This window comes from Bubalus kerabau, chromosome X, assembly GCF_029407905.1.
Source record: "Bubalus kerabau isolate K-KA32 ecotype Philippines breed swamp buffalo chromosome X, PCC_UOA_SB_1v2, whole genome shotgun sequence".
Taxonomy (NCBI): domain Eukaryota; kingdom Metazoa; phylum Chordata; class Mammalia; order Artiodactyla; family Bovidae; genus Bubalus; species Bubalus kerabau.
Window position 1 is genome coordinate 108999742 of NC_073647.1, and position 22887 is coordinate 109022628.

The following is a 22887-nucleotide window of genomic DNA, read 5'->3' on the forward strand; positions in this document are numbered from 1 at the left end:
GCCAAACTTGCCTGTTACTCCAGTTATCTCTTGACTTCCTACTTTTGCATTCCAGTCCACTGTGATGAAAAGGACATATCTTTTTGGTGTTAATTCTAGAAGGTCTTGTAGGTCATAATAGAACCACTCAACTTCAGCTTCTTCAGCATTAGTGGTTGGGGCATAGACTTGGATTACTGTGATGTTGAATGGTTTGCCTTGGAAATGAACAGAGATCATTCTGTCGTTTTTGAAATTGCAGCCAAGTACTGCATTTTGGGCTCTTTTGTTGACTTTGAGGGCTATTTCATTTCTCCTAAGGGATTGTTGCACCTAGCAGTAGAAATAATGGTCATGTGAATTAAATTGGCCCATTCCAATCTATTCCTATTCACTGATTCCTAAAATGTCAATGTTCACTTTTGCTATCTCCTATTTGACCACTTCCAATTTACCTTGATTCGTGACCTAATATTCCAGATTCCAGTGCAATATTGTTCTTTATAGCATCAGACTTTACTTCCATCACCAGTCACATCCACATCTGGACATTGTTTTTGCCTTGGCTCCATCTCTTCATTCTTTCTGGGGTTATTTCTTCATTCTTCTCCAGTAGCAAATTGGGCACCTACCGACCTGTTGAGTTTATCTTTCAGTGTCACGTCTTTTTGCCTTTTCATACTGTTCATGGGGTTCTCAAAGCAGGAATACTGAAGTGTTTTGTCATTGCCTTCTCCTGTGGACCACGTTTTGTCTGTATTCTTCGCCATGACCTGTCCGTCTTGGGTGGCCCTACATGGCGTAGCTCATAGTTTCATTGAGCTAGATAAGGCTGTGGTCCATGTGATCAGTTTTTTTAGTTTTCTGTGCTTGTGGTTTTCATTCTGTCTGCCTTCTGATGAATAAGGATAAGAGGCTTATGGAAGCTTCCTGATGGGAGAGACATCTTTATACTAAAAATTATAAGCTATATTATAATATGAGGAGGTTCCATTGAGTTCTGGTTAGATTTTTTCTGTTTTCACTACCTTGATACTGTTTTTGAAATATTGTGTTGGCCAGAAAGTTCGTTCAGAGAAACCCAAACAAACTTTCTGGCCAACTCAATACAAACTATCAAAAGCTTTCAAGATTGTCTTTTTTTATTTCTAATTTTTGGTAGTCTCTACCTTGCTGGTGCCCTAAATACTTGGTAAACATGCTCTTCCAGATCTTTTCCTCCAAGTTGGACTGGATCCTCTCTTCTGTGTTCCCCCACCCCACTTGCTTTACCATCCCCAAATTATGGCCAGCTGCATATTCATTGTCTTCTTCAACCAAGTGGTCATTCTATCAGAGCAGATAGCCTATCCCTCTTTGGATTCTTAGTGCACAACTAGGTTTGGGCCTTGATGCATGGATTGTAAATGTCTGTTTATGGAAAAATGATTAGATAAAACCAACTTTCAGAATCAGTTATCTTCAGACCTGAACTGATTCATGAAACACTGAGTACCTGCAGAAGTGTAGGCCAAAGGCTAGAGCTCTCTCAATGCTGTTCTTTCACTTTAGCCTTCCTCCTTCGAACTTTTCATATACTGCCTATGTGGAAATTTGGAAAAGTTTCCCTCACTCCAGCACAGATGGCTTGATGAGAAAAGCAATTGTACCCTTGACCTGACACAGTGAACAATATTCACAATCATACATAAGGTCATGCACCTTGCACTGAGTATCATGTGACACTTTTTATGATATAGGTATATGGGAGGGGATAACCATGATGGAAGTTTGAAGATAGGAATTTGAGTATATATTCTGCTACTGAATCATTGTGTGGCCTCAGGTAAGCCCTTGCCCTACTCTATGTCTGTTTCCCCATCTAATAAGTGAAGCAGTAACAATGTTCACCTTGGGGATTTTGGTTGGACAAAGCTGGAAGGATGCTCTTTAAACTTCTTAGAGTGGTGATGACTATCAGCAGCCTCCCTATACTTCTTACTTGAGGCCCAGAGGGTCTGAGTGACCAGGGTCTCTTCTTATCATAATCTATTTTGAAAGAAAGTGAGCTTCTTATGTCTAAAGCTGATATTTTCCCTGTACTTCCAGCTAACAACTCTCCAATCTTTAGTTGGTATTATGAATGAAAGTTTCATATTTTTCATGCATCTTCTCATATATCAAAGCACTATGGAAGCTACCTGAGGATACAACCTACTTTTTTTGCCCTTATTTACACCCACTATATACTCCACAGCCCAAAGAAGTCAAATACATAGTGACTGAAAAAGGTACATATGCATTGTGAAAAAAGACATGATTAAGAGACAGAATGTGTGATTAAAATCCTAGCCTTGTGTGGCAGAAGACTGAGCAAGCTCAAGCTCCCTAAGATGCAATTTCCTCTTCTTGAAAATTTTTGATCGTAAGACCTACTGTAGCCTCCTTAACTGGAGTGCCAAGAGCATTCAATGAAACAAAAAAAAAAAGGTGAACACTTTTGGAAACTGAAGTGTCATCCATATGTGAAGAATACTTTTGAGAACATAATAGTAGCAACCATAGGGGAGAGGGATTTCCCCCAGAGACCAGGGTCCTAATATGTCCATATTTTTCAGTAAAACATTACTTCAATCCTCTTGTGAACACCTTACACATCAAAGAATCACCATGTAGTGGGTAATTAGAGCTGGGAGGGCTCTTGAAGACAGATCAAGTGTAGCTCCCTAATATTACAAATAAACTTGAGGCCCAGAGAGGAAAGGCATTTCTTCAGGTCCTATAAGACATCAAAACCAGGCTAAGAATCCAGACATATACTTTGTGGTGTTGGGTTCTTACCTATCCAGTTCATCATCCAAGGGTTGGTAGTTGACCTCATAGCACTCTATTCTCTTTAGAAAATCTTCCAGAACCTTTTCACGATCACAGTCTATATAATCAGGACTGCCAAGTTTCACTTGCTGGAAGAAGGGAGAAAGAACCATGGGAGACAGAGATTCTGACAGTGCCCTTGGGAAGAGCTCTTAGAGTTCACTGAATACAATATCCCTCATCATAAAGATGAGGAGATTGAGACTTAGAGAGGGGCCTTGCTCAAGTTTACAAAATCAGACAATTGAAGAGAATCTGAACGGTATAACCCCTTACTCCTTACCTCTGTGTGCTCAAACAAGGTCTATTACATTATATTCAGTTCTAGAATACACAGTTTAAGATAATGATTTATAAGTGGACTGGAAATTGTGGTGTGAGAAATGGTTGAAGAAGAGGAACAGGAGATCTTGACCAGGGGTCATAATGGCTTACATATATCAAGTGTTTACTGGGATAACTTAACATATGTTGGCTTTAGATTTCTGAAGGGCTGGCATCTTCTAATCTCTTAGGATCTAACTTCTTTACCCATATTCTACATCTCAGTGAATGGAATTATCATCTACTTAAGTCAGTTCAGTTCAGTTCAGTCACTCAGTCGTGTCTGACTCTTTGCGACCCCATGGACTGCAGTACGCCAGGCCTCCCTGTCCACCACCAACTTCCAGAGTTTACTCAAACTCATGTCCATTGAGTCGGTGATGCCATCCAGCCATCTCATCCTCTGTCGTTCCCTTCTCCTCCTGCCTTCAATCTTTTCCAGCATCAGGGTCTTTTCAAATGACTCAGTTCTTTGCATAAGTATTGGAGTTTCAGCTTCAGCATCAGTCTTTCCAATGAATTTTCAGGACTGATTTCCTCTAGGATGGACTGGTTGGATATCCTTGCTGTCCAAGGGATTCTCAAGAGTCTTCTCCAACATCACAGTTCAAAAGCATAAATTCTTTGGTGCTCAGCATTCTTTATAGTCCACTCTCACATCCACACATGACTACTGCAAAAACCATAGCTTTGACTAGATGGACCTTTGTCGGCAAAGTAATGTCTCTACTTTTTAATATGCTGTCTAGGTTGGGCATAGCTTTCTTCCAAGGAGCAAGTGTCTTTTAATGTCATGGCTGCAGTCACCATCTGCAGTGATTTTGGAGCCCAAGAAAATAAAGTCTGTCAGTGTTTCCATTGTTTCCCCATCTATTTGCCATGAAGTCATGGGAGTGGATACCATGATCTTAGTTTTCTGAAGGTTGAGTTTTAACCCAAGTTTTTCACTTTCCTCTTTCACTTTCATCAAGAGGCTCTTTAGTTCTTCTTTGAGTTCTGCCATAAGTGTGGTGTCATCTGCATATCTGGGGTTATTGACATTTCTCTCAGCAGTCTTGATTCCAGCTTGTGCTTCATCCAGCTCAGCATTTCTCATGATGTACTCTGCATAGAAGTTAAATAAGCAGGGTGACAATATACAACCTTGACCTACTCCTTTCCTGATTCCATCAACTCCACTAGCTTTGTTCGTAGTGATGCTTCCTAAGGCCCACTTGACTTCACATTCCAGGATGTCTGGCTCTAGGTGAGTGGTCACACCATCGTGGTTATCTGGGTCAGAAAGATCTTTTTTGTATAGTTCTTCTGTGTATTTTTGCCACCTCTTCTTAATATATTCTGCTTCTGTTAGGTCCATACCATTTCTGTCCTTTATCAAGCCCATCTTTTCATGAAATGTTCCCTTGGTATCTCTAATTTTCTTGAAGAGATCTCTAGTCTTTCCCATTCTGTTGTTTTCCTCTATTTCTTTGCATTGATCACTGAGGAAGTCTTTCTTATCTCTCCTTGCTCTTCTTTGGAACTCTGCATACAAATGGATATATCTTTCCTTTTCTAATTTTCCTTTCACTTCTGAGCCTTAAATGAATCTGAGAGTCATCCTAGATGTGTCTCTTTCTATCACCCCCACCTCTTAGAAGGTACCTCATAGAAGGTATATACCTTCTATATACCTCACTATATATAAGGTATATATAGTGAAGATATATACCTTCACTATATCTTCTAAATATCTTCCCAAATGACCTCCAATCTCTCTTCCTTGGATGCTCACTCTAGCTTTGTGACAAGTTACTCTGTTTACAGTTTACTTTCCCTTACTAGTAGCAAGAAGGATAGTTCTAATGTGCACACCTGAAGATGGAATTCCTCTACTTGAAACCCTTCACTATTTCCTCATATCTTTTAGGATAAAGTATGAAATATTTTGGGTTTGCAGGTGGCGCTAGTGGTAAAAACATAAGAGGTGCAGGTTCAATCCCTGCATCAGGAAGATACCCTGGAGAAGGACATGGCAACCCACCCCAGTATTCTTGCCTGGAGAATCCCTATAGAAACAAGAGACTGGTGAGCTATAGTCCATGAGGAATCCCTATAGAAACAAGAGACTGGTGAGCTATAGTCCATGAGGTTGCAAAAAATTGAACATGACTAAAGCAATTTAGCATGCATGTATGAAATATTTTAGCAGGTGACACATGGCCTGTTATGATTGTGCCCTGAATGAGTTCTTCATCATCATCTCCCATTGCTCTTCTAGTCCTCCACACACTTTGCTTTAGCCAATGTAAGCTATTTCTAGTTCCCCCAAGACACCATACTTAGTATATGCCATTCCCTTATTTTCCATTCTTTACCCGCCAAATGTCTATATTCATTCTTCAAGATGCAGGTCAGCTGTTATCTTCATTAAGAAGCTTTCTTGTGCAAGGTTAGTTCCTCAACAGCCTTCCACAACCTCCTTTGTTCATTTATCTCAGCACTGATCTCACAGAGTTATATCTCTTACATTGTCAGTGTCCCTCACTAGACTGTGAGTTCAAGGCTGGACTCTCCTTTATCTATTTCAGTCTCTGATACCCCAAATGGTTCAGTCCAGGCATATGGATTCAATTTATGTTTAATCAACAAACGGATGGACAGGTGGATGGATGAAAAGGAAAGAGAGGATTTGGACATATTCTATGCCTCAAGAGGCAAAAATAGGACCAATGAGTGGAGATTACAGGGAGTCAGATTTCAGCTTGATTGGACTGCATTTAATGAAGGCAGTGAGCCTCATAATTGGAGGTACAAAAAGAAAATCTAGGGAGGAGCTAAGATGGCAGAGGAGTAGGACAGGGAGAACACTTTCTCCCCCACAAATTCATCAAAAGAACATTTAAACGCCGAGTAAATTCCACAAAACCACTTCTGAATACTGGCAGAGGACATCAGGCACCCAGAAAAGCAACCCAAGTCTTCGAAAGGAGGTAGGAAAAAATATAAAAGACAAAAAAAGAGACAAAAGAGGGAGGGACGGAGTTCCGTCCCGGGAAGGGAGTCATAAAAAGAGAGAAGTTTCCAAACACCAGGAAACCTTCTCACTGCCGAATCTGTGCCGAGCCTTGGAAGCACAGAGGGCAACATAACACGGAGGAAAAATAAATGAACAATTAAAACCCTGCAGATTGCGAGCCCTACAGTAACCCCCCAGCGGAGAAGCAGCGCAGACGCCAGCACACGCCACTAGCAAGCGGGGGCTGGGCAGGGAGGTGCGGTGCAGGCTGCATCGCTTAGAGTAAAGATCTGGCCTGAATACCTTGAGCGCTATCTGAGCGAAATAATTTGGGCTAGCAAACCAGACTGTGGGATATCTACCACGCGAAAAGCCAGCCCTAACCTAAGACACCGCCAGGCCCATGCAAGGAACAAAGGACTGAACAGAGATAGCCAGCTGCAGACCATCCCCCTCCGGTGACAGGCAGCCAGAGCCGGAAGGGGGCAATCGCAGCCCCAGAGAGACATTATCTATAAAACTGTAAGCAGGCTTCTTTGCTAACTAAAACTTCTTGGGGGTCTGGACGGTCAACATCTGCCTGAGAAGGTGCGCCGGTTGTACACCTAGATAACCGAGCGGTGGGAAGGCGATAAGTTGCAGCAATTGTGCTCACCAAACACCTCATCACCTGAGCTGCTCGGACCTGGGAAGGGCACAAAACGCAGGCCCAACCGAGAGTCTGCGCCTCTGAGGACTACCCGAGTGCCTGAACCTGAGTGGCTTGGAACTGGAAGGTGCAGGCAGCCCAGGGCCAGCCATGGATGGTTCCCGGCTGAGCAATTTAGAACCTGAGCAGTGTGGGCAGGGAGGCTACACGTGCCGTGAGCAGGGGCAGACCCAGTGTGGCTGAGGCACTGCGAGCACACGCCAGTGTTATTTGTTTGCAGCATCCCTCCATCCACCCCCCACAGCACGACTGAACAAGTGAGCCTAAAAAAAAAAATAAAGTGTCCTCCACCGTCCCCTTTGTGTCAGGGCAGAAACCAGACACTGAAGAGATCCGCAAACAGAAGAAGCTATAACAGAGGGAACCACCTTGGAAGCTACAGGCAATAGATTAAAACCCTGTGGTTAGTACCAACTACATAGGAAGAGGCCTATAGATCTTGAAAAATATAAGTCGGACCAAGGAACTAGCCGAAAATGAACTGAACCCGCAATACTCACAACAAAACCAGAGATAGTCCTAGATATATTTTTACTATTTTTATGATCATTCTTTCTTTCTTTCTTTTTTCTTTTAATTAAAAAAAATTTTTTTAAGTCCTGTATTATTCCTTTAATTTTCACTTTTATAACCTATTACTTTGCAAAAAAAAAGACTTTTTTTTTAAAAAAAGCAAACTTCATATATATATTTTTATAATTTTTTTGACCTTGTTTTCTGTTTGTTTGTTTGTTTTTGTTTTTCTTCTTTTCTTTAACATTGTATTTTTGAAATTCCAAACTCTACTCTAGATTTTTAATTTTAGCTTTTTGGTATTTGTTATAAATTTTGTACCTATAGTTTTTTTTTTTTTTTTTTTTTTTTTTTTACAATTTCTGTGACTTTTTTTTTCTCTGTTTCTTTCTCTTCTTTTTTTATATAACATTGTATATCTGAAATTCCAAACTCTACTCTAGATTTTTAATTTATGCTTTTTGGTATTTGTTTTCAATTTTGTACCTGTATTTTCTTTATAATTTGTGCGACTTTGTTTTTGTTTGTTTGTTTTTTTCTTTCTTTTTCTTTTTTTTTAACATTGTATTTTTGAAATTCCAAACTCTACTCTAGATTTTTAACTTTTGCTTTTTGGTATTAGTTATCAATTTTGTACCTATATTTTCTTTATAATTTTCACGACCTTGTTTGTTTTTGTTTGTTCGTTTTTTCTCTCTTTCTTTCCCTTCTGCTTTTCTTTAACATCATATTTTTTAAATTCCAAACTCTACTCTAGATTTTTAATTTTTGCTTTTATGTATTTGTTACCAATTTTGTACCTTTAAGAACCCAATCTTCAGGACCCATTTTTCACTAGGGAGCGAGATTACTGGCTTGACTGCTCTCTCTCCCTTTGGACTCTCCTTTTTCTCCACCAGGTCACCTGTGTCTCCTCCCTAACCCCTCTCCACTCTACCCAACTCTGTGAATTTCTGTGTGTTCCAGACGGTGGAGAACACTTAGGGAACTGATTACTGGCTGGATCTGTCTCCCTCCTTTTCATTCCCCCCTTTTATCCTCCTGGCCACCTCTGTCACCTTCCTCCTTCTTCTCTTCTCTGTATAACTCTGTGAACATCTCTGAGCGGTCCAGTTGTGGAGTGCACATAAGGAAGTGATTACTGGCTATCCCACTCGCTCCTCTATTGATTCCACCTCATCTCAGTTGGGTCACCTCTAACTCCCTCCTCCCTCTTCTCTTCTCCATGTAACGCTGGGAACCTCTCTGGGTGACCTTCATGGTAGAGAAAATTTTCATCTTTAATGTAGATGTTTTATCAATGGTGCTGTATAGAAGGAGAAGTTTTGAAACTACTGTAAAAACAAGACCGATAACTGGAAGCAGGAGGCTTAAATCCAAACCCTGACTCCAGGGAACTCCTGACTCCAAGGAACATTAATTGACAGGAGCTCATCAAATGTCTCCATACCGACACTGAAACCAAGCACCACACAAGGGCCAACAAGTTCCAGGGCAAGACATACCAAGCAAATTCTCCAGCAACAAAGGAACACAGCCCTGAGCTTCAAGATACAGGCTGCCCAAACTCACCCCAAAACCATAGACATATCATAACTCATTACTGGACATTTCATTGCACTCCAAAGAGAAGAAATACAGCTCCACCCACCAGAACACCGTCACAAGCTTCCCTAACCAAGAAACCTTGACAAGCCACCTGTACAAACCCCCACACAGCGAGGAAATGCCACAATAAAGAGAACTCCACAAACTGCCAGAATACAGAAAGGGCACCCCAAACTCAGCAATTTAAACAAGATGAAGAGACAGAGGAATACCCAACAGATAAAAGAATAGGATAAATGCCCACCAAACCAAACAAAAGAGGAAGAGATAGGGAATCTGCCTGATAAAGAATTCCGAATAATGATAGTGAAATTGATCCAAAATCTTGAAATCAAAATGAAATCACAGATAAATAGCCTGGAGGCAAGGATTGAGAACATGCAAGAAAGGTTTAACGAGGACCTGGAAGAAATAAAAAAGAGTCAATATATAATGAATAATGCAATAAATGAAATTAAAAACACTCTGGAGGTAACAAATAGTAGAATAACAGAGGCAGAAGATAGGATAAGTGAATTAGAAGATAGAATGGTAGAAATAAATGAATCAGAGAGGATAAAAGAAAAACGAATTAAAAGAAATGAGGACAATCTCAGAGACCTCCAGGACAATATTAAACACTACAACATTCGAATCATAGGGGTCCCAGAAGAAGAAGACAAAAAGAAAGACCATGAGAAAATACTTGAGGAGATAATAGTTGAAAACTTCCTTAAAACGGGGAAGGAAATAATCACCCAAGTCCAAGAAACCCAGAGAGTTCCAAACAGGATAAACCCAAGGCGAAACACCCCAAGACATATTAATCAAATTAACAAATATCAAACACAAAGAACAAATATTAAAAGCAGCAAGGGAAAAACAACAAATAACACACAAGGGAATACCCATAAGGATAACAGCTGATCTTTCAGTAGAAACTCTTCAAGCCAGGAGGGAATGGCAAGACATACTTAAAATGATGAAAGAAAATCACCTACAGCCCAGATTATTGTACCCAGCAAGGATCTCATTCAAATATGAAGGAGAAATCAAAAGCTTTTCAGACAAGCAAAAGCTGAGAGAATTCAGCACCACCAAATCAGGTCTCCAACAAATACTAAAGGATATTCTCTAGACAGGAAACACAAAAACGGTGTATAAAATCGAACCCAAAACAATAAAGTAAATGGCAACGGGATCATACTTATCAGTAATTACCTTAAACGTAAATGGGTTGAATGCCCCAACCAAAAGACAAAGACTGGCTGAATGGATACAAAAACAAGACCCCTACATATGTTGTCTACAAGAGACCCACCTCAAAACAGGGGACACATACAGACTGAAAGTGAAGGGCTGGGAAAAGATTTTCCATGCAAATAGGGACCAAAAGAAAGCAGGAGTAGCAATACTCATATCAGATAAAATAGACTTTAAAACAAAGGCTGTGAAAAGAGACAAAGATGGTCACTACATAATGATCAAAGGATCAGTCCAAGAAGAAGATATAACAATTATAAATATATATGCACCCAACACGGAAGCACCGCAATATGTAAGACAAATGCTAACAAGTATGAAAGGAGAAATTAACAATAACAGAATAATAGTGGGAGACTTTAATACCCCACTCACACCTATGGATAGATCAACTAAACAGAAAATTAACAAGGAAACACAAACTTTAAATGATACAATAGACCAGTTACACCTAATTGATATCTACAGGACATTTCATCCCAAAACAATGAATTTCACCTTTTTCTCAAGCGCACACGGAACCTTCTCCAGGATAGATCACATCCTGGGCAATAAATCTAGCCTTGGTAAATTCAAAAAAATAGAAATCATTCCAAGCATCTTTTCTGACCACAATGCAGTAAGACTAGATCTCAATTACAAGAGAAAAACTATTAAAAATTCCAACATATGGAGGCTGAACAACACGCTGCTGAATAACCAACAAATCACAGAAGAAATCAAAAAAGAAATAAAAATATGCATAGAAACGAATGAAAATGAAAACACAACAACCCAAAAACCTGTGGGACACTGTAAAAGCAGTCCTAAGGGGAAAGATCATAGCAATACAGGCACACCTCAAGAAACAAGAAAAAAGTCAAATAAATAACCTAACTCTACACCTAAAGCAACTAGAAAAGGAAGAAATGAAGAACCCCAGGGTTAGAAGAAGGAAAGAAATCTTAAAAATTAGGGCAGAAATAAGTGCAAAAAAACACAAAAGAGACCATAGCAAAAATCAACAAAGCCAAAAGCTGGTTCTTTGAAAGGATAAATAAAATTGACAAACCATTAGCCAGACTCATCAAGAAACAAAGGGAGAAAAATCAAATCAATAAAATTAGAAATGAAAATGGAGAGATCACAACAGACAACACAGAAATACAAAGGATCATAAGAGACTACTATCAACAATTATATGCCAATAAAATGGACAACGTGGAAGAAATGGACAAATTCTTAGAAAAGTACAACTTTCCAAAACTCGATCAGGAAGAAATAGAAAATCTTAACAGCCCCATCACAAGCACGGAAATTGAAACTGTAATCAAAAATCTTCCAGCAAACAAAAGCCCAGGTCCAGACGGCTTCACAGCTGAATTCTACCAAAAATTTAGAGAAGAGCTAACACATATCCTGCTCAAACTCTTCCAGAAAATTGCAGAGGATGGTAAACTTCCAAACTCATTCTTTGAGGCCACCATCACCCTAATCCCAAAACCTGACAAAGATGCCACTAAAAAAGAAAACTACAGGCCAATATCACTGATGAACATAGATGCAAAAATTCTTAACAAAATTCTAGCAGTCAGAGTCCAACAACACATTAAAAAGATCATACACCATGACCAAGTGGGCTTTATCCCAGGGATGCAAGGATTCTTCAATATCTGCAAATCAATTAGTGTGATACACCACATTAACAAATTGAAAAATAAAAACCATATGATTATCTCAATAGATGCAGAGAAAGGCTTTTTGACAAAATTCAATATCCATTCATGATAAAAACTCTCCAGAAAGCAGGAATAGAAGGAACATACCTCAACATAATAAAAGCTATATATGACAAACCCACAGCAAACATTATCCTCAATGGTGAAAAATTGAAAGCATTTCCTCTAAAGTCAGGAACAAGACAAGGGTGCCCACTTTCACCATTACTGTTCAACATAGTTTTGGAAGTTCTGGCCACAGCAATCAGAGCAGAAACAGAAATAAAGGGAATTCAAATTGGAAAAGAAGAAGTAAAACTCTTACTATTTGCAGATGACACGATCCTCTACATAGAACACCCTAAAGACTCCACAAGAAAATTACTAGAACTAATCAATGATTATAGTAAAGTTGCAGGATATAAAATCAACACACAGAAATCCCTTGCATTCCTATACACTAATAATGAGAAAACAGAAAGAGAAATTAAGGAAACAATTCCATTCACCATTGCAATGGAAAGAATAAAATACTTAGGAATATATCTACCTAAAGAAACTAAAGACCTATATATAGAAAACTATAAAACACTAGTGAAAGAAATCAAAGAGGACACTAATAGATGGAGAAATATACCTTGTTCATGGATTGGAAGAATCAATATAGGAAAATGAGTATATTACCCAAAGCAATTTATAGATTCAATGCAATCCCTATCAAGCTACCAATGGTATTCTTCACAGAGCTAGAACAAATAATTTCACAATTTGTATGGAAATACAAAAAACCTCGAATAGCCAAAGCGATCTTGAGAAAGAAAAATGGAACTGGAGGAATCAACCTACCTGACTTCAGGCTCTACTACAAAGCCACAGTCATCAAGACAGTATGGTACTGGCACAAAAACAGAAATATTGATCAATGGAACAAAATAGAAAGCCCAGAGATAAATCCATGCACATATGGACAACTTATCTTTGACAAAGGAGGCAAGAATATACAATGGATGAAAGACAATCTCTTTAACAAGTGGTGCTGGGAAATCTGGTCAACCACTTGTAAAAGAATGAAATTAGAACATTTTCTAACACCATACACAAAAATAAACTCAAAATGGATTAAAGATCTAAACATAAGACCAGAAACTAGAAAACTCCTAGAGGAGAACATAGGTAAAACACTCTCCGACATATATCACAGCAGGATCCTCTATGACCCACCTCCCAGAATATTGGAAATAAAAGCAAAAATAAACAAATGGGACCTAATTAAACTTAAAAGCTTCTGCACAACAAAGGAAACTATTAGCAAGGTGAAAAGACAGCCTTCAGAATGGGAGAAGATAATAGCAAATGAAGCAACTGAAAAACAACTAATCTCAAAAATATACAAACAACTCCTACAGCTCAACCACAGAAAAATAAATGACCCAATCAAAAAATGGGCCAAAGAACTAAATAGACATTTCTCCAAAGAAGACATACAGATGGCTAACAAACACATCAAAAGATGCTCAACATCACCCATTATCAGAGAAATGCAAATCAAAACCACTATGAGGTACCATTTCACGCCAATCAGAAATGGCTGTGATCCAAAAGTCTACAAGCAATAAATGCTGGAGAGGGTGTGAAGAAAAGGGAACCCTCTTACACTGTTGGTGGGAATGCAAACTAGTACAGCCACTATGGAGAACAGTGTGGAGATTTCTTAAGAAACTGGAAATAGAACTGCCTTATGATCCAGCAATCGCACTGCTGGGCATACACACCGAGGAAACCAGAATTGAAAGAGACACATGTACCCCAATGTTCATCGCAGCACTGTTTATAATAGCCAGGACATGGAAGCAACCTAGATGTCCATCAGCAGATGAATGGATAAGAAAGCTGTGGTACATATACACAATGGAGTATTACTCAGCCATTAAAAAGAATACATTTGAATCAGTTCTAATGAGGTGGATGAAACTGGAGCGTATTATACAGAGTGAAGTAAGCCAGAAAGAAAAACACCAATACAGTATACTAATGCATATATATGGAATTTAGAAAGATGGTAACAATAACCCTGTGCACGAGACAGCAAAAGAGACACTGATGTATAGAACAGTCTTATGGACTCTGTGGGAGAGGGCGAGGGTGAGAAGATTTGGGAGAATGGCATTGAAACATGTATAATATGTATGAAACGAGTCGCCAGTCCAGGTTCGATGCACGATACTGGATGCTTGGGGCTGGTGCACTGGGACGACCCAGAGGGATGGTATGGGGAGGGAGGAGGGAGGAGGGTTCAGGATGGGGAACACATGTACACCTGTGGCAGATTCATTTTGATATTTGGCAAAACTAATACAATATTGTAAAGTTTAAAAATAAAATAAAATTAAAAAAAATAAAATCTAGACAAACATTTAGCTAAGATTTCAAGTTTCTGATTAAACATTGAAGGAGGTGATCTCTAAGGTCTTCTCTGTCCCCAAGATACAGTAATTTCATGAAATAGGAAACAATAAAATGTGGTGATTCTTCTAAATCTAGACCACATACCTGGAATCTAAGAGCAGTGATAAATTTGATACAAATTGTGGGGCAGAAAAAAGAGCTTTCAAGACAGACAGACCTGAGGTTCAGCCCCAGTTCTGTCTCTTCCCAGCTGTATGAACTCTCGGCAACTTACTTCTCTCCTTGGAACCTTAGTTTCCTCTCTCCAGTACTAAGAAGAAATTCACAGAATCATTGTGAGGATGGTGAAGGAATACTTCCTATAGGAAGTGGGAGGAGAAGCACATGGAAAAATACCTCCTTTAACTACAGAGATATTTCTAAGCATGATCCAAATCTGAGACAAAATAAGACGGAAAGAAAAGGTGACTGGTGCTCCTTACCCTGATGTTTTCTGCAATGACGTCAGGGTCATTACAAATGGACTCAATGAAAAAGACCTATAAGAGAAACAGAAGAGAGATTTCAGCAAGGAATTATGTTTGTTATGAGCTAAACATAACCTGACCTCTTCTCAATGACTCTGAATCATTTTTAGAGGCATTCCTTCTTTAAAAAAAATAAATTTATTTATTTTAATTTGAGGCTAATTACTTTACAATATTGTATTGGTTTTGCCATACATCAGCATGAATCTGTCATGGGTGTACACGTGTTCCCCATCCTGAACCCCCCCCAACTCAACTCCCTCCCCACACCATCCCTCTGGGTCATCCCAGTGCACCAGCCTCAAGCATCCTGTATCATGCATTGAACCTAGACTGGTGATTCGTTTCACATATGATATTATACATGTTTCAATGCCATTCTTCCAAATCTTCCCACCCTCGCCCTCTCCCACAGAGTCCAAAAGACTGTTCTATACATCTGTGTCTCTTTTGCTGTCTTGCATACAGGGCTATCGTTACCATCTTTCTAAATTCCATATATATGCATTAGTATACTGTATTGGTGTTTTTCTTTCTGGCTTACTTCACTCTGTATAATGGGCTCCAGTTTCATCCACCTCATTAGAACTGATTCAAATGTATTCTTTTTAATGGCTGAGTAATACTCCATTGCGTATATGTACCACAGCTTTCTTATCCATTCATCTGCTGATGGATATCTAGGTTGCTTCCATGTCCTGGCTATTATAAACAGTGCTGCGATGAACATTGGGGTACACGTGTCTCTTTCCCTTCTGGTTTCCTCAGTGTGTATGCCCAGCAGTGGGATTGCTGGGTCGTATGGCAGTTCTATTTCCAGTTTCTTAAGAAATCTCCACACTGTTCTCCATAGTGGCTGTACTATTTTGCATTCCCACCAACAGTGTAAGAGGGTTCCTTTTCTCCACACCCTCTCCAGCATTTATTGCTTGTAGACTTTTGGATAGCAGCCATTCTGACTGGTGTGAAATGGTACCTCATTGTGGTTTTGATTTGCATTTCTCTGATAATGAGTGATGTTGAGCATCTTTTCATGTGTTTGTTAGCCATCTGTATGTCTTCTTTGGAGAAATGTCTGTTTATTTCTTTGGCCCATTTTTTGATTGGGTCGTTTATTTTTCTGGAATTGAGCTGCAGGAGTTGCTTTTATATTTTTTAGATTAATTCTTTGTCAGTTGCTTCATTTGCTATTATTTTCTCCCATTCTGAAGGCTGTCTTTTCATCTGCTTATAGTTTCCTTTGTTGTGCAAAAGCTTTTAATTTTAATTAGGTCCCATTTGTTTATTTTTACTTTTATTTCCAATATTCTGGGAGGTGGGTCATAGAGGATCCTGCTGTGATTTATGTCGGTGAGTGTTTTGCCTATGTTCTCCTTTAGGAGTTTTCTAGTTTCTGGTCTTACATTTAGATCTTTAATCCATTTTGAGTTTGTTTTTGTGTATGGTGTTAGAAAGTATTCTAGTTTCATTCTTTTACAAGTGGTTGACCCGTTTTCCTAGCACCAGTTGTTAAAGAGATTATCTTTTCTGCATTGTATATTCTTGCCTCCTGTTTCAAAGATAAGGTGTCCATAGGTGCATGGATTTATCTCTGGGCTCTCTATTTTGTTCCATTGATCAATATTTCTGTCTTTGTGCCAGTACCATGCTGTCTTTATGGCTGTGGCTTTGTAGTAGAGCTTGAAGTCAGGTAGGTTGATTCCTCCAGTTCCATTCTTCTTTCTCAAGATTGCTTTGGCTATTCGAGGTTTTTTGTATTTTCATACAAATTGTGAAATTATTTGTCCTAGCTCTGTGAAGAATACCGTTGGTAGCTTGATAGGGACTGCATTGAATCTATAGATTGCTTTGGGTAGTATACTTATTTTCACTATATTGATTCTTCCAATCCATGAACATGGTATATTTCTCCATCTATTAGTGTCCTCTTTGATTTCTTTCACCAGTGTTTTATAGTTTTCTATATAAAGGTCTTTAGTTTATTTAGATAGATATATTCATTCCTAAGTATTTTATTCTTTTCATTGCAATGGTGAATGGAATTGTTTCCTTAATCTCTCTTTCTATTTTCTCATTATTAGTGTATAGGAATGCAAGGGATTTCTGTGTGTTGATTTTATATCCTGCAACTTTACTATATTCATTGATTAGCTCTAGTAATTTTCTTGTGGAGTCTTTAGGGTTTTCTATGTAGAGGATCATGTCATCTGCAAACAGTGAGAGTTTTACTTCTTTTCCAATTTAAATTCCCTTTATTTCTGTTTCTGCTCTGATTGCTGTGGCCAAAACTTCCAAAACTATGTTAAATAGTAGTGGTGAAAGTGGGCACCCTTGGCTTGTTCCTGACTTTAGGGGAAATGCTTTCAATTTTTCAGCATTGAGGATAATGTTTGCTGTGGGTTTGTCATATATAGGTTTTATTATGTTGAGGTATGTTCCTTCTATGCCTGCTTTCTGGAGAGTTTTTATCATGAATTGATGTTGAATTTTGTCAAAAAGGCTTTCTCTGCATGTACTAAGATAATCATATGGCTTTTATTTTTCAATTTGTTAATGTGGTGTATTACATTGATTGATTTGCAGATATTGAAGAATCCTTGCATCCCTGGGACAAAGCCCACTTGGTCATGATGCATGATCTTTTTAATGTGTTGTTGGATTCTGATTGCTAGAATTTTGTTAAGGATTTTTGCATCTATGTTCATTAGTGATATTGGCATGTAGTTTTCTTTTTTAGTGGCATCTTTGTCAGGTTTTGATATTAGGGTGATGGTGGCCTCATAGACGGAGAAGGCAATGGCACCCCACTCCAATACTCTTGCCTGGAAAATCCCATGGATGGCGGAGCCTGGTATGTGGCAGTCCATGGGGTCGCACAGAGTCAGAGACGACTGAACGATTTCACTTTCATTTTTCACTTTCATGCATTGGAGAAGGAAATGACAACCCACTCCAGTGTTCTTGCCTGGAGAATCCCAGGGATGGGGAAGCTTGGTGGGCTGCTGTCTACGGGGCAGCACAGAGTCGGACACGACTGAAGTGACTGAGCAGCAGGCCTCATAGAATGAGTTTGGAAGTTTGCCTTCCTCTACAATTTTCTGGAAGAATTTGAGTAGGATTAATGTTAGCTCTTCTCTAAATTTTTGGTAGAATTCAGCTGTGAAGCCGTCTGGACCTGGGCTTTCGTTTGCTGTAAAATTTCTGATTACAGTTTCGATTTCTGTGCTTGTGATGGGTCTGTTAAGATTTTCTATTTCTGCCTGGCTCCATTTTGGAAGTTGTACTTTTCTAAGAATTTGTCCATTTCTTCCAAGTTGTCCATTTTATTGGCATATAATTGCTGATAGTAGTCTCTTATGATCCTTTGTATTTCTGTGTTGTCTGTTGTGATCTCTCCACTTTCATTTCCAATTTTATTGATGTGATTTTTCTCGGTTTGTTTCTGGATGAGTCTGGCTAGTGGTTTTTCAATTTTATTTATCCTCTCAAAGAACCAGCTTTTGGCTTTGTTGATTTTTGCTATGGTCTCTTTTGTTTCTTTTGCATTTATTTCTGCCCTAATTTTTAAGATTTCTTTCCTTCTGCTAACCCTGGGGTTCTTCATTTCTTCCATTTCTAGTTGCTTTAGGTGTAGAGTTAGGTTATTTAGTTGACTTTTTTCTTATTTCATGAGGTATGCCTATATTGCTATGAACCTTCCCGTAAGCACTGCTTTTACAGTGTCCCACACGTTTTGGGTTGTTGTGTTTTCATTTTGATTTGTTTCTATGCATATTTTTATTTCTTTTTTGATTTCTTCTGTGATTTGTTGGTTATTCAGCAGTGGGTTGTTCAGCCTCCATATGTTGGAATTTTTAATAGTTTTTCTCCTGTAATTGAGATCTAATCTTACTGCATTGTGGTCAGAAAAGATGATTGGAATGATTTCAATTTTTTTTCAATTTACCAAGGCTAGATTTATTGCCCAGGACATGGTCTATCCTGGAGAAGGTTCCGTGTGTGCTTGAGAAAAAGGTGAAATTCATTGTTTTGGGGTGAAATGTCCTATAGATATCAATTAGGTCTAACTGGTCTATTGTATCATTTAAAGTTTGTGTTTCCTTGTTAATTTTCTGTTTAGTTGATCTATCCATAGGTATGAGTGGGGCATTAAAGTCTCCCACTATTATTGTGTCATTGTTAATTTCCCCTTTCATACTTGTTAACATTTGTCTTACATATTGCAGTGCTCCTATGTTGGGTGCATATATATTTATAATTGTTATATCTTCTTCTTGGATTGATCCTTTGATCATTACGTATTGTCCTTCTTTGTCTCTTTTCACAGCCTTTGTTTTAAAGTCTATTTTATCTGATGTGAGTATTGCTACTCCTGCTTTCTTTTGGTCTCTATTTCCATGGAATATCTTTTTCCAGCCCTTCACTTTCAGTCTGTATGTGTCCCCTGTTTTGAGGTGGGTCTCTTGTAGACAACATGTATAAGGGTCTTGTTTTTGTATCCATTCAGTCAGTCCTTTATCTTTTGGTTGGACATTCAACCCACTTGCATTTAAGGTAATTATTGATAATTATGATCCTGTTGCCATTTACTTTATTGTTTTGGGTTTGAATTTATACACCGTTTTTGTGTTTCCTGTCTAGAGAATATCCTTTAGTATTTGTTGGAGAGCTGGTTTGGTGGTGCTGAATTCTCTCGGCTTTTGCTTGTCTGTAAAGCTTTTGATTTCTCCTTCATATTTGAATGAGATCCTTGCTGGGTACAGTAATCTGGGTTGTAGGTTATTTTCTTTCATCACTTTAAGTGTGTCCTGCCTTTCCCTCCTGGCCTGAAGAGTTTCTTTTGAAAGATCAGCTGTTATCCTTATGGGAGTCCCCTGTGTGTTATTTGTTGTTTTTCCCTTGCTGCTTTTAATATTTTTCTTTGTGTTTGATCTTTGTTAATTTGATTACTATGTGTCTTGGGGTGTTTTGCCTTGGGTTTATCCTGTTTGGGACTCTCTGGGTTTCTTGGACTTGGGTGATTATTTCCTTCCCCATTTCAGGGAAGTTTTCAACTATTATCTCCTCAAGTATTTTCTCATGGATTTTATTTTTGTCTTCTTCTTCTGTGACTCCTATGATTCGAATTTTGGGGCATTTAGCATTGTCCCAGAGGTCTCTGAGATTGTCCTCATTTCTTTTAATTAGGTTTTCTTTTTTTCCTCTCTGTTTCATTTATTTCTACCATTCTATCTTCTATCTCACTAATCCTATCTTCTGCCTCAGTTATTCTACTATTTGTTCCCTCCAGAGTGTTTTTGATTTCATTTATTGCATTATTCGTTATATATTGACTCTTTTTTATTTCTTCTAGGTCCTTGTTAAACCTTTCTTGCATCTTCTCAACCCTTGTCTCCAGGCTATTTATCTGTGATTCCATCTTGATTTCAAGATTTTGGATCAATTTCACTATAATTATTCAGAATTCTTTATCAGGTAGATTCCCTATCTCTTCCTCTTTTGTTTGGTTTGGTGGGTATTTATCCTGTTCCTTTACCTGGTGGGTATTCCTCTGTCTCTTCATCTTGTTTTAATTGCTGTGTTTGGGGTGGCATTTCTGTATTCTGGCAGTTTGTGGAGTTCTCTTTATTGTGGAGTTTCCTCACTGTGGGTGGGGTTGGATGGGTGGCTTGTCAAGGTTTCCTGGTTAGGGAAGCTTGTGTTTGTGTTCTGGTGGGTGGAGCTGGATTTCTTCTCTCTGTAGTGCAATGAAGTGTCCAGTAATGAGTTATGAGATGTCAGTGGGTTTGGAGTGACTTTGGACAGCCTGTACATTGAAGCTCAGGGCTGTGTTCCTGTGTTGCTGGAGAATTTGAATGGTATGTCTTGCTCTGGAACTTGTTGGCCCTTGGTGCTTGGTTTCAGTGTAGGTATGGAGGCGTTTGATGAGTTCCTATTGATTAATGTTCCCTGAAGTCAGGAGTTCTCTGGTGTTCTCAGGATTTGGACTTAAGCCTCCTGCTTCTGGTTTTCAGTCTTATTTTTATAGTAGCCTCACGACTTCTCCATCTATACAGCACTGCTGATAAAACATCTAGGTTAAAGATGAAAAGTTTCTCCACAGTGAGGGACACCCAGAGAGGTTCACAGAGTTACATGAAGAAGAGAAGAGGGAGGAGGCAGTTAGAGGTGACCAGGATGAGATGAGGTGGAATCAAAGTGGAGAGAGCATGCTAGCCAGTAATCACTTCCTTATGTGTGTTCCACAGTCTGGATCCCTCAGAGATGTTCACGGAGTTATACAGAGAAGAGAAGAACGAGGAAGGAGATAGGTCACCAGGAGGATAAAGGGGGGAATCAAAAGGAGAGAGACAGAACCAACCAGTAATCAGTTCCCTAAGTGTTCTCCACCATGCGGAACACACAAAGAGATTCACAGAGTTGGGTAGAGAAGAGAAGGGGGAGGGAGGAGACAGAGGCGATCTGGTGGAGAAAAAGGAGAGTCCAAAGGGGGAGAGAGCAGTCAAGCCAGTAATCTCGCTCCCAAGTAAAAATGGGTACTGAAGATTGGGTTCTTAAAGGTACAAAATTGATAACCAATACCAAAAAGCAAAGATTAAAAATCTAGAGTAGAAGTTGGATTTTCAAAAATACAATATTAATGAAAAAAAGTCACAAAAATTATAATATATATATATGAAGTTTGTTTTAAAAAGAAGGGTCTCTCTCTCTCTCTCTCTCTCTCTCTCTCTTTTTTTTTGCAAAGTAATAGTATGGTATAAAAATGAAAATCAAAGGAGCAATAAAGGACTTAAAAATGAAAAAAATTAATTAAAGAATGATAGTAAAAATAGAAAAAATGTATCTAGGACTTTCTCTGGTGTTGTTGTGGGCAGTGTGGGGTCAGTTCAGTTTCAGATAGTTCCTTGATCCGGCTTATATTTCTCAAGATCTATAGGTCCCTTCCTATATGCTGCTGCTGCTAAGTCGCTTCAGTTGCATCCGACCCTATGTGACCCCATAGAGGGTAGTCCACCAGGCTCCCCTGTCCCTGGGACTCTCCAGGCAAGAACACTGGAGTGGGTTGCCATTTCCTTCTCCAATGCATAAAAGTGAAAAGTGAAAGTGAAGTCGCTCAGTCATGTCCAACTTCCAGTGACCCCATGGACTGCAGCCTACTAGGCTTCTCCGTCCATGGGATTTTCCAGGCAAGAGTACTGGAGTGGGGTGCCATTGCCTTCTCTACCCTTCCTATATAGTCGGTACTAATTACAGGGTTTTAATCTATTGCACCAGTCACTTCCAAGGAGGTTCCCTCTGTTTTAGCTTCTGTTCGCTGGTCTCTTCAGTGTCTAATTTCCACCCTGGCACAAAGGGGCAGTGGTGGACACTCTTTTAGGCTCACTTGGTTCAGTCGTGCTGTGGGGAAGGAGTGACGCTGCAAACAAATAACACTGGCGTGTGCTCGCAGTGTCTTGGCCACACTGGGTTTGCCCCCGCTCACGGTGTGTGTGCTTTCCCTGTCTACACTGCTTAGGCTCTATGTTGCTCTGCCAGGAACTGTCTGACGCCGGCCCTGGGTTGTATGCCCTTCCCAGTTCTAAGCCACTCAGGTTCAGGTACTTGGGTACTTCTCAGAGGTGCAAATTTAGTTGGGCCTGCATTTTGTGCCCTTTCCAGGTCCAAGCAGCTCAGGTGACCAGGTGTTTGACAAGCATGGTTGCTGCGACTTATCACCTCCCTCGTCCCTGCTGCTCGGTTTTCTGGGTGTACAACTGGCACACCTTCTCAGGCGGATGTTGACCATCCAGAATCCCAAGAAGTCTTGGTTAGCAACAAAGCCTGCTTGCAGTTTGGTAGATGATGCCTCTCTGGGGCCACGATTTCCCCCTTCCAGCTCTGGCTGCCCTCTCCTGCCTGTCTCTGGAGGGGGATGGGCCTGCCTGCAGCCAGCTAGCTCTGCTCAGTCCTTTGTTCTGTGAGCGGGCCTGACGGTGTCTTAGGTTAGGGCTTTTTGCGTGGTAGTTATCTCACAGTCTGGTTTGCTAGCCC

General features: G+C 39.5%; 1 protein-coding gene across 5 annotated transcripts in view; it reads right to left on the reverse strand.

Annotated features, from left to right (window-relative positions):
* PFKFB1 (6-phosphofructo-2-kinase/fructose-2,6-biphosphatase 1) overlaps nucleotides 1-22887 on the reverse strand; it is a 108387-nt gene that overhangs the window by 22936 nt on the left and 62564 nt on the right. For 4 of the 5 annotated variants that reach the window (XM_055565025.1, XM_055565023.1, XM_055565026.1 and 1 more), the window contains 2 exons: nucleotides 14812-14868; nucleotides 2800-2921 (listed from right to left, as the gene is read on the reverse strand). In XM_055565025.1, coding sequence (XP_055421000.1) covers nucleotides 2800-2921; nucleotides 14812-14868 — 179 coding nt within the window. The remainder of the gene's footprint in view (nucleotides 1-2799; nucleotides 2922-14811; nucleotides 14869-22887) is intronic. The other variant, XM_055565024.1, reaches the window with a different exon arrangement.